Here is a 13,224-nt window from a genome sequence, read left to right on the forward strand (position 1 = left end):
TAGAGCTGATCTTTAGCTACCAATTATGAGCAGCTGACTGCATTTCTTGCAGTTCTCAGCAGGATGTGCTACTGACCATTTCAGGTTTCCTGTCTGAAGCAGTCTGGGGTTCTGCCCTGCCTGATCATTCCTCCATTCTCATGCCATCTGTGGAGTGTGCTAGAGAAAACATGAAGTACCCTAGTCTTGTAATATGTATCACACCTTCATTAACATTCCCTCTTGTTCTTGCATTCCTGACTACAACCCCAGGAACTCTGCCTTTTGGGGTCATGTCTGAAAATGCAGGAAATGAAATCAGAGATTGGTCTGGTCCTATTGCCATGTGATTAAATTCCATGGCAATGAGTTGGTGTGACAAGCCCTGCAAACCATTGAATCAATATAAAGAGTAAAAAATACCCTCCAGGTCTCTGTCAAGGTAGCTGCATTCTGCTCTGGGCATGTCTGTGTCCTGGTCTTGGGGTGAAATTCCACATCCATTTGTTGTTTTCCTTTTGTGATTTTGTGGCAGGTTGCTGGGTGAAATATTGCTCTTTGTGCTGGCTCTTTTTTTGTTGCTTCTTCTCAAGGCAAGGCACAAGGTTTGGGGGGGGAGGCTGGCTTTGTTTTATTTTTGCCTGCTTTTGGGCAGTGAATCTGTGATAATTTCTGGTAATTTGAATTTCTTGCTCTTCTTTTATTAATTTTTTTGACATTGAAGAAAGAAATGTTTCTTCATTTTACTCTTTCTTGTCACATTGGCCTTATGCAAAGAAGAGCCCTTGCATTATGCTTGATGTCTTCCAGTTTCCACTTATAATTTAGTAGCTGATTCATCATTTGGAAGCAGATTTCTTCAGCTGGGTACACTCTATGAAAGTGAAGGAATCTGTTGCAAAGCAACTTTACAGAGTAGAAAGTATATATATGTGCTAATACTCTGTCTGTAAGTACAGTAATATTTATGTGGAGTTATAGGTATTAGAAAAGTAACAATATATGCTTATAATTTGGTGTGCAGGAAATAAAATTCGAGATTTGTGGGAAGTTCTGCTTTTTCTAAATATATTTTTTTCAGTCAGAACAAAAATCATCTTTTCCCATCAATTTTAATACAGCTTTATGCTGCCTAATTTTAGAAGATTTGCTTCATTTAATGTTTTTTCTTATACTGGGTCCTGACAAAAAAGTCTAAAAATCAGAAATCCTTAATCATGCCTTACTAGTATAAGAATGCTTTCCTCTCTTCTTGTCCTCTTTTTCTTTTTGCTAAATGCTTTAATAACTATTGCACTGTTTTTATTTCAGTCAAATAGCATTTTTTTCCTAGTACAAGTGCTGTGTATAAAAAAATCTTGGTCTAGTTCCATTTTTCTTTATTAACGATTGTAATTATAGTAGTTCCATGGGTCCAAATAGACTGGAGTTTTTTTCTTTTCTTCTACAGATCTCAATTATATAAACCATGGCTTGTTATTTTTAATCTTTCTTATGTTTCACACCAGGTTAGTGGGACCCAGTGAGTGTCACCAGCAGACTCAGGAATACAACTGACATCTCCTAACTCCTAGCTCTGCACTCATCATGGGACTAAAGCCCCATAATAAAAATAATCTGAACCATCTGAGTGCTGAAATGGGAAAAGCAGATGTTTAACCTCTATATGCCTGCTTTAAATCTGTATTCCACACCAAGGTACCTGTGCTTGGCGCGGTTACAGTGCCTAAAACAGAGTAAGCTGGCTAGGAACCCCGCACTTGGCATGGGGGAAAAGTGATGACATTTACTTCTCTAAATTTGTTTTTGAAGAAGTAATTTCACTGATGAGCGTGTGTGAAATGAGCTTCTGACTGAGATATATGAGGCTGTAAAGCAGTCTCATTTACAGCTAGATCAGACAAAAACAAAGCACATTTGACAGGCACAGTCCTGCCCTAGCAGTTGGAAATGCAAATGGATTATGAAATTCCTTTTCTAAGTGCCCCTCATGGGGTCTTTGCTTCAGAAGCTTCAGTGTTTTTGCAAGAGGACTTGCTTCATCTCTTCCAACACTGATTCCCTTTCAAAAATGTACTCTTCCAAATGGCTCTTTTGGAAGTACATTTGTTCCCCCTCTCAGCTTTATTTGTGAAGCAATAGCTGAAACTCAGATACTGTTGATTTTTCCAAATATTTAAACTTACCCAACTCACAGTTCTTTGTATGAGGTGCTCTGTAAATACTTATCACACCTCAGTAACAAACAAACCACACTCTCAACTATGTGCTAATGTGTATACACACAGATTTATGCACATACAGCCTGAGCAGGTTAGTAAGGGCACAGGAGTGATGTTCTCTGGCAGCACCCATTCAAAAAAGTTAAGAGGTCAGAAAGTCCTGTTCATTCCCTGATCAGGCTGTGTGACTGAAATGTATTTAAGAGACAGAATTGTACTCAGAGCTGCGCTATCCTGTATGTGCAGCTCTTTACCAAGTGTCTTTATCCAGTCAAGCCCTAAATTAGACGGGCATGCTCGGGATAAAGGGAAACTGTGTGAAGGGGAGCAAAACAGAATGAAGATCAATAGAGATGAGAACAGAAAAGAAGGGGGGCTGGAAAGAGAAATGCACAGGAGGCAAATGGTAGGGTTTGCCAGGCACAGCACACAAAGGCCTGATGCACCTCTGTGTGTCGGATAATGCATAAAAATGGGGGAGAGGAAATCAAAACTGATACAAAGTCAAAGACAGTATAAAGAAAATCTATTGACTCACAAATATACTGGATGGGTTTGCAAATCAATGCTTCTCTGAAGGTTTTAACAAACCAACTGGTCTGTAACCAGACCCACATTTTGCAGGGCTGGAGGAAGCCCTTAAAGAAGCCTAGAATGGTTTGGGTTGGAAGGGACCTTAAAGATCATCTCATTGCAAACCCCCCAGCTGTGGGCAGGGACACCTTCCACTAGAGCAGGTTCCTCAGAGCCCCATTCAGCCTAGCCTTGAACACTTCCAAGGATGAGGCATCCACAATTTCTCTGGATGTTCCAGTGCCTCACAACTCACAGGAAACAATTTTTTCCTGTACTTAATTTAAATCTTCAGTCACTGAAGACAAGCTCTAATTTTATTTATTTCTTGTCTGATCTCCTGATTTTCATGTGGATTACAACTGTGCAGTGTATTGCCAGGTGTTTAACTGGGCAAAGTAAATTTTGTAGAAAAAAACCCAAAACATAATGAAAATTATATTCCTTTTTTAATGTAGCATCATGGCAAGGAGCTGGGAAACACTGAAATGCAGGAAATAGAGACCTGGAAATGCTTTGTTTTGTATGATACATTGCTTAGTTTCTATTTTTTGTGGTCACAGGTCATGGGAGAAAGTAATATTTCCTTCTCTGAACTAGTCCACTTCATTTCACTATTATTAGCAAGTATTCAAAAGTCACTAATTGAGGGCTTGTAAGTTTTTCAGATGGCTCTAAAGCCATGAGGGTTGAAAAAGGAAAAACAATCAGAGCTTATAATTATTTATTTTTTCTATGGCTTTCAGACCTTTATACCTGTGAGTCATATATATTTTTTTCAACCATAGTAGTGGGGAATAAAACCTTCTCTCCTTTTTTTTTTTTTTTTGGCTGTAATCTGAGATTTTTAAGTCATAGCAAGATTTCCCACCTGAAGGTTTCTGCCATGCATCCGAAGACTGATGAAAAAACATCTGTCTTGAAAACAAGAGTCTGTAACAATGCTTCAGAATTTGTGTTACTGAAAGTAAAGCAAGCCTGGAAAAAACCAAACCAAAACATTACAGAAACCAGTCATAGCAAGACCTTTGATGGAATCTTTCTCCCTTCTCCTGTAGGGGAACCTGCAGAGCCAGAATTTTAAAAAATGCTTAGTACCTCACAGCTCCCATTGTGACAATTCTGCTGCCTGTTCAAACAAGCTCAGCCTCCAGTGTACACAGCAATCACGAAAGCCCAGCCATGTATTTTGCTGCCTAAATGGGAGCTGAGCTGTTTTGCAAAATCTGTCCCATGGGACCTATCAAGCAATGGATACCATGGAAATGTGAGCAATAATGACAGTGTATTATGGGGTGAATGATACTGTCATATTACACTAATGCAAATGAAACTTTGTGTGTGTGGGCAAGGCAATTTACAATCATAACCTTAAATTTCTCTATCTTTGTGTATTTTGGGACCTATTCTCCTGTTCACACTCATTTCACGTAATGTCATGTCATTGCCTGCAGTAGAAAGAAACATGATTCATGCTAGTGACAGCAAGAGGAAATTAGCCCCGTTAAATCTTACCCAGAAGTTGCATTAATGCTGTTTTACATAATATTTTGCATTATTCTGTCCCACTTAGCACTAGAGATTTGTAAAGAATTTAAGGATATTTATAGAATGGAGGCAAGTGGCTGGCAGCCACAGCACTGGAGTTGACTTTTGTCACTGGTGTTAGGTGGCTCCTGCAATTCTGAAAGAAAAGCTGGCACTGTATGTTTTTAATAGACTCTTCACCGAAAGTGAATGCAGTCATCACTGCAGTGATAAATGGGGAAAAAATGAGATGATCAGTGAATGAACTACTGTAGCAGGTGGTAGTAGGTGTTGCTTATTAGATGTTCAGTATTACAAAAAAGAACAGAATGACAGTAATCCCCCAGAGAGACACCTCTCTAAGAAATAATCTGACACCTGTCATCATTTTCCAAGACAAGGTTGCTTAACAGTCCAAAGCTTGCAAGGGGATAATGGCAAGACAGTGAAGAAGGGGGCTACTGACTGGGACCTTGCCTGCATCCATTTCTGCTCATGTCACGGATTATGTGGCTACCAACCATGCTGTGGTGGCACGTACTGAATATGACCTCTTGTGGAGGAGTTTTCAGTTGTTATCTGTGAACCTTATCTGGGCTTACAGCATCCATCATAAGGTGCAGCCTGCTGCAGAGCTTGGGTGTCTCCTTCTTTTTGGGTGACAGAAATGCATGGACTGTGGCCACTCTATTTCCAGAAAAGTCAGCATTTAGGTGTCAAGGTAAATGCTCTGGATTTTGCTCTGCTCTCTTTCTTGAGGCCCCTGCAACTGTGGGGTCAGGTCTGCAATTAGGAGGCTTCAGTTCTGAGCTTGCTTCTTCATATCACCTGGCAGCACCACCTGAGCCCCCACTGGCAGCCTGCTGAGCACTGTGGCTCTGCAGTGCCTGTGTGTTTATTTGCTCCTCTTCCCCTCCAAGGAGAACAGCTTATCTCTGGTTTCCTTTGTGCTCTCTTTTCAGTGGCTGTTTTAGCTGAACGTCAGTTGGGAAGTGTTTTAAGTAGTGCATTTTTCTTCCCTTCTTACTTTCCTTTTTCATGCTCATGACCTGACCAGCTCCATGTCTTGCTTTCTGACTGAAAAGAGGTGAGGTCTGTGTTAGCCCCTGGATCCTTGGATCCCAAGGGTTTCTAGAGCCTTGGAGCAAGCTTAAAGAGATTTTTTTTTTCCTCTTATATGAGTGTACTCTAAACCTAGTCTGGAAAGCTCTGTCCCAGCAGGGTAAATCTCTGGCCAACAAGTTTTTTTCCTGGAGTTTGTCTCTCTTTTGGCTACCTAAAGATAATTTGAGGTTATGTCATCAATGTGTTGTCTAGGATGAGGTGCCTGAGCCAGTCAGGGATGCTAAAAGGCTTTGCTTGTCAGTAAGGCAAGAGTGGGGATTTGGTGAGGAACTGACCAGTGCTCCTGAGCTATGGATCATGCTGACCATCTGCAAGTGCTAAACCTCCAGCTCTAAATGTGTCCTGCAAATGCACCCAGAACCTGACAAAGAGATTGATGGGAACCTTTACTTTTCTCTGAATGAGGCCAGTGTGTCTGGGGCAGTTTTTCCTTAGCAGCAGAACTGGCTTAAGGTCTCTCAGTACCTCATACTGTCTACTGGACCTGTCTTTACACAGACTTGATTTAATTTGGGTCTGGCCATCCATCTGACATGCTCTCTGTCTTGCCTTGGTGCAAAGCAGGTGGTGATGGTTTGCAGTGCAAGTGAGGCTGGCTTTGCAGCTTGAGGACAAAGCATCTGGAGCTGCACACTGGCTCTTCCAGCTGAGTTCCTTTAGCTTGCATGTGTTGTAGCAGAAGAGGCCTCAGTTAGGAGGAATGCATCAAAGAGCAAAGATCTGTGTGGCGAGGGAAGCTGTGGGTTATAGTATAGGTCAGCTTGACAGTGTGTCTGCTGTTGCACCCACAGCTAACTGGTGTCTCTTGGTAGTGTTTGGCCCAAGTTGGAGCTGATGTTTATGAATGCAATGTGTGAAATGACAGCTAAGCCTTGGGTCAGCAGGAGATCAGTGAGGATGGCCACAAGTTGGAGCACCAGCTTGTACTGTGCACACAAACTGAGATTATTTTAACTACAGAGGTGGGCTGCAAAATTGAAAAAAAAAAAAAAAAAAAGAAAAAGAAAAAAAAAGAAGGTGCATGTCTCTCTCTGTGTACTTTCTGCACAATCTCTCTGCTGGAATGGTGCCTTGGCTCTGAAAATTTCCATAAAGGAGCATGCACCAGAAAATCCTGCCAACCCCATGCTAGCTGGATGGACTGCCATGTGTCCTGGGGCAGGGGAGGAAGGAAAGAAGGCACGCTTGGACAAGCAGCCTGGCTGAGGGACATAATGACACTTCAGTTTCTGCATTCTGCAAAATGTCCTGCCAGCTACAGTCACAAGTGCTGATGGGAAGGAGATTTGGTTTTGTTTCAGTTAAAATGACAATTGGTAGCTTGGTCCGCGATGCAGGTGAGATGGGCGCTGAGAATTATGTTCTCCATCTGCTTTACCCCAAGCGAGGGAAGGATTGCCTCAAACCGCTATCTCCTTTTGACTTCACATGGTTGAATTGTCCCTCACGCCATAGCTGGGGCGGATTGAAAGCCTTAGAGGTGAGAAAGGACAGGCTTTCCCACCCCCTCCTCAGCCAGTGCCCCGTTCGTATCACAGGGAGGTTAGCACCAGGGAGCGAATGGGCTCAGCTGTCCTGGCGCTCGGGAGGCGGCAGGCGGGGACAGGAGAAGTGACAGCGCTGCCGAGCCCCGGCGGTGGCGGTGGCGGGCACAGCGCCCCGCACCGCGGGCTCGGCTGCCCGGGGCTCGCCCCCAGCCCAGCCCTGCCGTGCCCATCCCAGCCCTGCCGTGTCCATCCCAGCCCTGCCCTGCCGTGCCCATCCCAGCCCAGCCCTGCCGTGCCCATCCCAGCCCTGCCGTGCCCAGCCCAGCCCAGCCCTGCCGTGCCCATCCCAGCCCTGCCGTGCCCAGCCCTGCCGTGCCCAGCCCAGCCCTGCCCTGCCCTGCCGTGCCCAGCCCATCCCAGCCCTGCCGTGCCCATCCCAGCCCTGCCGTGCCCAGCCCAGCCCTGCCCTGCCCTGCCGTGCCCAGCCCATCCCTGCCGTGCCCAGCCCTGCCGTGCCCAGCCCAGCCCTGCCGTGCCCAGCCCTGCCCTGCCGTGCCCATCCCAGCCCTGCCCTGCCGTGCCCAGCCCTGCCGTGCCAAGCCCTGCCCTGCCGTGTCCATCCCAGCCCTGCCCTGCCGTGTCCATCCCAGCCCTGCCCTGCCGTGCCCAGCCCAGCCCTGCCGTGCCCATCCCAGCCCTGCCGTGCCCAGCCCATCCCAGCCCTGCCGTGCCCATCCCAGCCCTGCCCTGCGGTGCCCAGCCCATCCCAGCCCTGCCGTGCCCATCCCAGCCCTGCCGTGCCCAGCCCGGCCCTGCCGTACCCAGCCCAGCCCTGCCCTGCCGTGCCCATCCCAGCCCTGCCGTGCCCAGCCCTGTCCTACCCTGCCGTGCCCAGCCCAGCCCTGTCCTACCCTGCCGTGCCCTGTCCTGCCCACTCGGTCCCGCCGCCGCCGCGCTCCCCCCGGGGCAGACACGGCAACGAGTCCGCTTAGCTGCGATAGCCAGGCTAATCAGGGCTGATGGCAAGTGTCAGGAGGGAGCTAGAATCATTGTAGTGTCTGCTGAATTTGTCAGGAAGGGCCTCTGCGTGCCGCCAGGGTGAGACAGGTGATTTACTTCTTCTGAACCACGGAGGGAGCTCAGAGAGTTTGCTCAGCCCTGTGCTTCCTTCTGATGGTCACTGCCGGGCACTTCTCTCACCTTCCCACCAATTCTCATCCCTGTACATACTTTCCCCCCATCTCCTGCTGTGTTTGAGTGGTGAACACACCTGTGGCATTGCTCCTGCGGGATATCTTACCAGAAGCAGCCCTGCCTTCGAGGTACCATGGAGCACCCTTCTCTACCCCTTGCTCGAGGGCATGGGTGAGCAGCAGGGAACCATTGTGTGAGCATTGTTTCCTTCCTTGGATGCCCACAGACAAGGCCATTTCATTTCCTCCCTTCCCCTGTCTCCTGGTCAGAGTGAGTGGAGAAAAGATCTTTCGGAGCCCACACCTGGCACTCATGAATATTTAATGTTTCTTGCTTTTATTTCCCTTGAAGAGCAAAACCTTTTCATATTTGATGCCCTGGAAGGCTGTTTGGTTGCTGAATGTTGTTTCATCAATGCTCTCCCTCCTTGCTTTTCCTCCAGACTGCCCAGCCTCTCTTCCTTTCTCTTCTTGAGCAGCATTCCCCTTTTTACAAAGGATGCTTCAGAAAAGGTCACTGTCCCTTTCATATCCCCTCCTTACTGTGAGCCAGCATGGCTTCTGCTCTGCCAACGGTAAAGGACAAACAGGGATGTGGGGAAAGGCAGCAGTGGGGAGGGAGGCCAGGAAAAGTATGCACATAAGCTGAGGACCAGCACAGGGGCAGAGAGGAGTTGTAGGTAGAGCAAGAGGAAAATGGCTTAGCAGCAGATAGAGGCTGCAGAAGGTGGCAAGGAGGAAGCAGCAGGATTTTGATGAAGAATGGGCTTTCCAGCACCTTTCAGAATTTGTCATTCAAGATGCACAGGTGTTGCTGTGGATGGCAGCATGTCCAGCAAGGGCCCTTTGGAAAAGGGAGGCATCCCAGTTCCCCAAAACAGAATATTCCCAAAGCTGCATTTCCCATTTCCACTGTTGGGCAGTTGCTTTAGAGACTCCATTATTTTGGCCACCAGCTTCTATGGTAAATCATCACCTGTTGGCCTTAGCCATTCAGCCTTTCTTCCTCTTTCTCCTGCAATTGCAACTGATTTTTGAATGTTTGGATGGGTGTAGATTCAGCATTACTGCTTTTGAAGAGCCAGTCTCATATCCACAGTCAACACCAATGGGAAGAGAAAGATTAATCTGTCTGTGAAATAAAAAAAAAAAAAAAAAACAAAACCCAAACAAACCAACTGGTTTTATTTGGACTTAGAACCTGTTAATGCTGAAATTCTTTGTGATGTGGAAAAGATGCCAGAGGGGCCACCTGCCAGTTCTTGGGTCATGGCCCCACGTACCCCAGAGGGCCTAAAATGGGGGCAATAGGTATGAACTTGGAGCTGTGGAGAGCCTAATCTTGTATCATCAGTAATCCCTCTGAGAGTCATGATGGAGAATGTATGGGCAAGCAGGATCTTTCCAAGAAAAAGACAAGTTTTGCACTTGCTTTCTCTTGGAACATAGACAAAATCAATTTTGGTAAATTCTGACCCAACAAGGATGCTCTCTCTAAAATTCTGGTGGGAATGTCTGTTTTGTCTGTTCTGCATTTCAAGCTAAGGGCAGCCTCATCTCTCCCATTACCCAGCTCTGAAATGGAGATAGCATCAATTGATCTGAAAAACACCACACCCTCTTGCAGCATTCCTGGCACAGCTTCCCACGTCACTTGGCTCTCCCTAATGTACTGGCCAGGACAGTTTATGGGAACTACTGAACTCGTTCTGTGACACAACATTAAAGCTGGGAACACACAGCACTACAGTGAGGGTGCACGGTCTTGAAGTCCCAGTGCTGTCCAGAGCATTTCTCCAGGGCCCAGCAGGTCTCAGTGGCTGTGCTGTTGGACTTGGTGTGCTGAGAGGTCAGAGAGCTGTCAGTGACTCAGGGCACAGCTGAGTGAGTGGCTGAAGTTGTGTCCCTGATGTACTCGTCTAGAAGCTGCCTTATGCAGTGACTGGTGACACAGCTGGACAGGCAGGCAGCAGGGCTGAACTACGGCTCCACAGCCTGGTCTTAGAGCTATTGCCATCATCCCTTATCCTTCATGATCCCATGGAGGCACCAATAAACATCTTCTCCATCCTACACATCAGGTACCTGTAAATATCACTCCTGTCTCTTCCACTCTGTCTCCAAAGCATTCTTTTTTAATCTAAACCAGTCTGCTGTTCCACGGCAGGCACACTTCTCCCTCTTCCTTCAGTGTTTGTGAATTCCATACCTGCCTGCCCCACCACAGGTGCCACTTCCCTCCCCTCTCTGTGGGGCGAGCAGTCTGGGGAATAGACACGGAGCATAATGTATAGTATTGTGCGGTAATTATTTGGTGCTGGGTACACAAGGGAGATTATCTTGTGCCTCAAAGGGCTGTCAGAGAATCCTAATCTTATCTTCCCCTCCTCTTTCCCCTTCCACTGCCATCTGAAGCAATGAATTGGTTATAAATACCTAATTAGCTAATTATTTGCTGGCCTACATGGAACATCTTCAGTGAAGGAACTCTCTAGGTATCTGGGGAGGACCTCCATGGAGACAAGGAGAGACAACCTCGTGAGGTATGCACAGGGATAAAGGCAGTATTGTGATGCTCGGAAGAATTTCTAGACTTTCACCATCCTCCAGAGAGCAGAGGAAAAGCCATTAGCTCCATGGAGAAATGGACTATGTTTACCCCTCCTCGTGGCTGTGCGCTAAAGAGCCAAGGGGAAAATAAATCCACACTAATAATTCATTAGGTAATTAGAGAGTAAAAAAAAAAATTTTTTTTGAAACATTTGCACTGGGCAGAGATTCTGTGCTGGAAGCTTTTTGGGCTGTGCCTGCTACTTTTGTGCTCCAGCCCCAATGGGACATGAGGACTAGCCAGGGGAGGAAATTGTGATTTTCATGACTGTCTCTTGATGACACTGTCACTGAAAAAATCCCAATTATCTATGCCAGTTTATATGTTCTGAAATGTTCATCCCACTGGCAGGCTGGTCTTGGTCTGTCCATGCAGGTTGCCCAGGCTGCAGGATACAGTTGCTGTACTGGGATGACCTTCAGTTGGAGCCATTGGATAATGGGGCTGTTGAGCTGACATGCCCCTTTGGGACAGTTGTCACTCTGTTGTCCTTCTGCAGGGAAAGGGGAGGGAGGTTTGTCAGTCAGATAGCTGATGGCACCAAAAGTCTCATTCTCTTTTCTTCTCTGCTACAGATGGAGGCCTAAGGTTAAGAGATCATAGCATCACAGCAGCTCTGCTGGCTGCCTGTCAATAGAGGTTAGGACAAGAAAGGGCAATAACCATAAATCTGGCCAGGTCTGGACAGTAGTTAATTTCTGACACTCTGCTTTTATTTTCATGGGGCTTTTTGCCTTTTTTTATGCTTATCTTGTAAACTTCTTTCCTTTTCTTCTCCTTTCCTTCCTCTCTCCCTTTCTCTATTCCCTGTGTCCCACACTTGCTCCTTCTGGTTCTCTTCTCCCCCTGCAGGCATGCGCATCCTTGTGAACCTGCTGCTGGACACTTTGCCCATGCTGGGGAACGTCCTTCTTCTCTGCTTCTTTGTCTTCTTCATCTTCGGCATCATTGGGGTGCAGCTGTGGGCTGGGCTGCTCCGCAACCGCTGCTTCATGGAGGAGAACTTCACAGTGTGAGTGACCAGGAGACAACATCTCCTTCCTTCCTTCTGTGGGTGTTTCTCTTTCCCTCTGCCCACTCATGTTTTCTGCCAGGCTCTCTGTGTATCACTTGCTCCAAGTGTGGGGTGATAGTGTGCGGGTGTTGGGAACATCTTGCAGTGGAAAGGGAGTGTGGGCAAAGACAGCTGGTTTTCTTCTGTCTTCACAGCAGGTGTCTGGGCTCATTTGGATTTAATTAAGGCACATGTTAGCATGACTATCCCTTCCAGCCATGCCTAGTAATACAGGATGGTGATCCTACACCCAGAAAGAACTGAAACTCTGAAACATGCTGCTGAAAGATCCTAAACATTCTCCCTCTTCAGAAAACAGCACTTGCAGGAGTCTTACAGAAAGCTATAGTGCTGCCTGAAGCATCCAGGAACATCTTTGACACCACCAAAATGGAGCTAGGGTCACTGTTTCTGCAGCAGTGCATTACCTTTGGAGGGACACTGAGAAATTTCTAGAAAATTTCAGAAGTAGAATAGCATGTGGCCAGTGCCATGGGGAAGGGATAGAGGGCTGCTGGGAGAGGTGTCCCACAGCTGGGTTAGTAGAAAGCGAAGAATGAATGTTTGAATGGGACCAAAAACTCATGGGGAAACATGGGGACAGTTCTGGCAAAGAGAGCCTGAAGCCACATAGGGGTCAATTACAGGTATCTGAGGTTTATTTGGGGGGTCAGGGGGGAGTCTGCACAGCACAGCTTTACTCCTCCCACAGGCAGTGGGCTGGAAAAGCTCCTGCCTGCCATGAATTTTCCAATTACTCAGTTTCAGGGTACGGCTCTTCCTGTTGACTCTCTGGCTTTAGTAGATCTCAGGCTTTAAAATGTTTTCTTAAAACTGTATGCTAATCCCAGGCGTGCTATCAGTGTAAACCGTTTAAAAAAAACCTAGAGCTGTCAATCTGTTTAAACTGATTAAACAGTTCTGAAGCTTTAGAGCATCTCAAATTGGAAAAAAACAGTGTGAAAATACAATGTGCAGAACAACAGCAGAGTTGCAGAGTAGGAGCTGCATAAAGCAGGCATTTCCTGTGTTTATTTATTCCTTGGGGGAAAAACTACTGTTTAGGATGATTGTCCTTTATGTAAATCAGGAGTAGCACTTCTTTAATGAGCATAATTACATCCACGCACAGTTGATGTAACTGGGAACTGAATTGGGGCCACAGCCTTCACAATGACAGATATTAGAAAATATTTGGGTGACTGTTACTAGGGAGATCAGTTCTGAAGTGCCCATGCACCAATGATGAGGATGCGTTGCAGCATACCTTTGTAGTTTAGTCCTGCTTAGTTAACAATCAGAGACTGTCTTTTTCTTTTTCATCAACACCTGTCCTCTTCCAATGAGACTTAGTGAAAAAGTCTGCATTTGCACAAGGTGAAAGTTGTGCATTGTAGCACTGCAAGGAATACACCAGATAGAGCTTAATTTTTTTTTTTTTTTTCCGTATCTC

The 13,224-nt window shown here is 46.3% G+C and overlaps 1 protein-coding gene across 12 annotated transcripts in view; it reads left to right on the top strand.

Moving 5' to 3' along the window:
• Positions 1-13,224, top strand: part of CACNA1I (calcium voltage-gated channel subunit alpha1 I) — a 164,507-nt gene that overhangs the window by 100,566 nt on the left and 50,717 nt on the right. For 9 of the 12 annotated variants that reach the window (XR_010999416.1, XM_068191301.1, XM_068191300.1 and 6 more), the window contains one exon: positions 11,570-11,729. The exons of 1 other annotated variant lie outside the window; for it this stretch is intronic. Coding sequence is in view for 10 of the 11 variants with exons in the window: in XM_068191301.1 (XP_068047402.1) it covers positions 11,570-11,729 (160 nt within the window). In the remaining variant the exon portion in view is untranslated. Of the gene's footprint in view, positions 1-7,926; positions 8,236-11,376; positions 11,396-11,569; positions 11,730-13,224 lie in introns of those variants that run through there. 2 more of the 12 variants (XM_068191305.1, XM_068191306.1) reach the window with 2 other exon arrangements.

The sequence above is a fragment of the Anomalospiza imberbis genome, chromosome 5 (assembly GCF_031753505.1).
Source record: "Anomalospiza imberbis isolate Cuckoo-Finch-1a 21T00152 chromosome 5, ASM3175350v1, whole genome shotgun sequence".
NCBI classification, from domain to species: Eukaryota; Metazoa; Chordata; class Aves; order Passeriformes; family Viduidae; genus Anomalospiza; species Anomalospiza imberbis.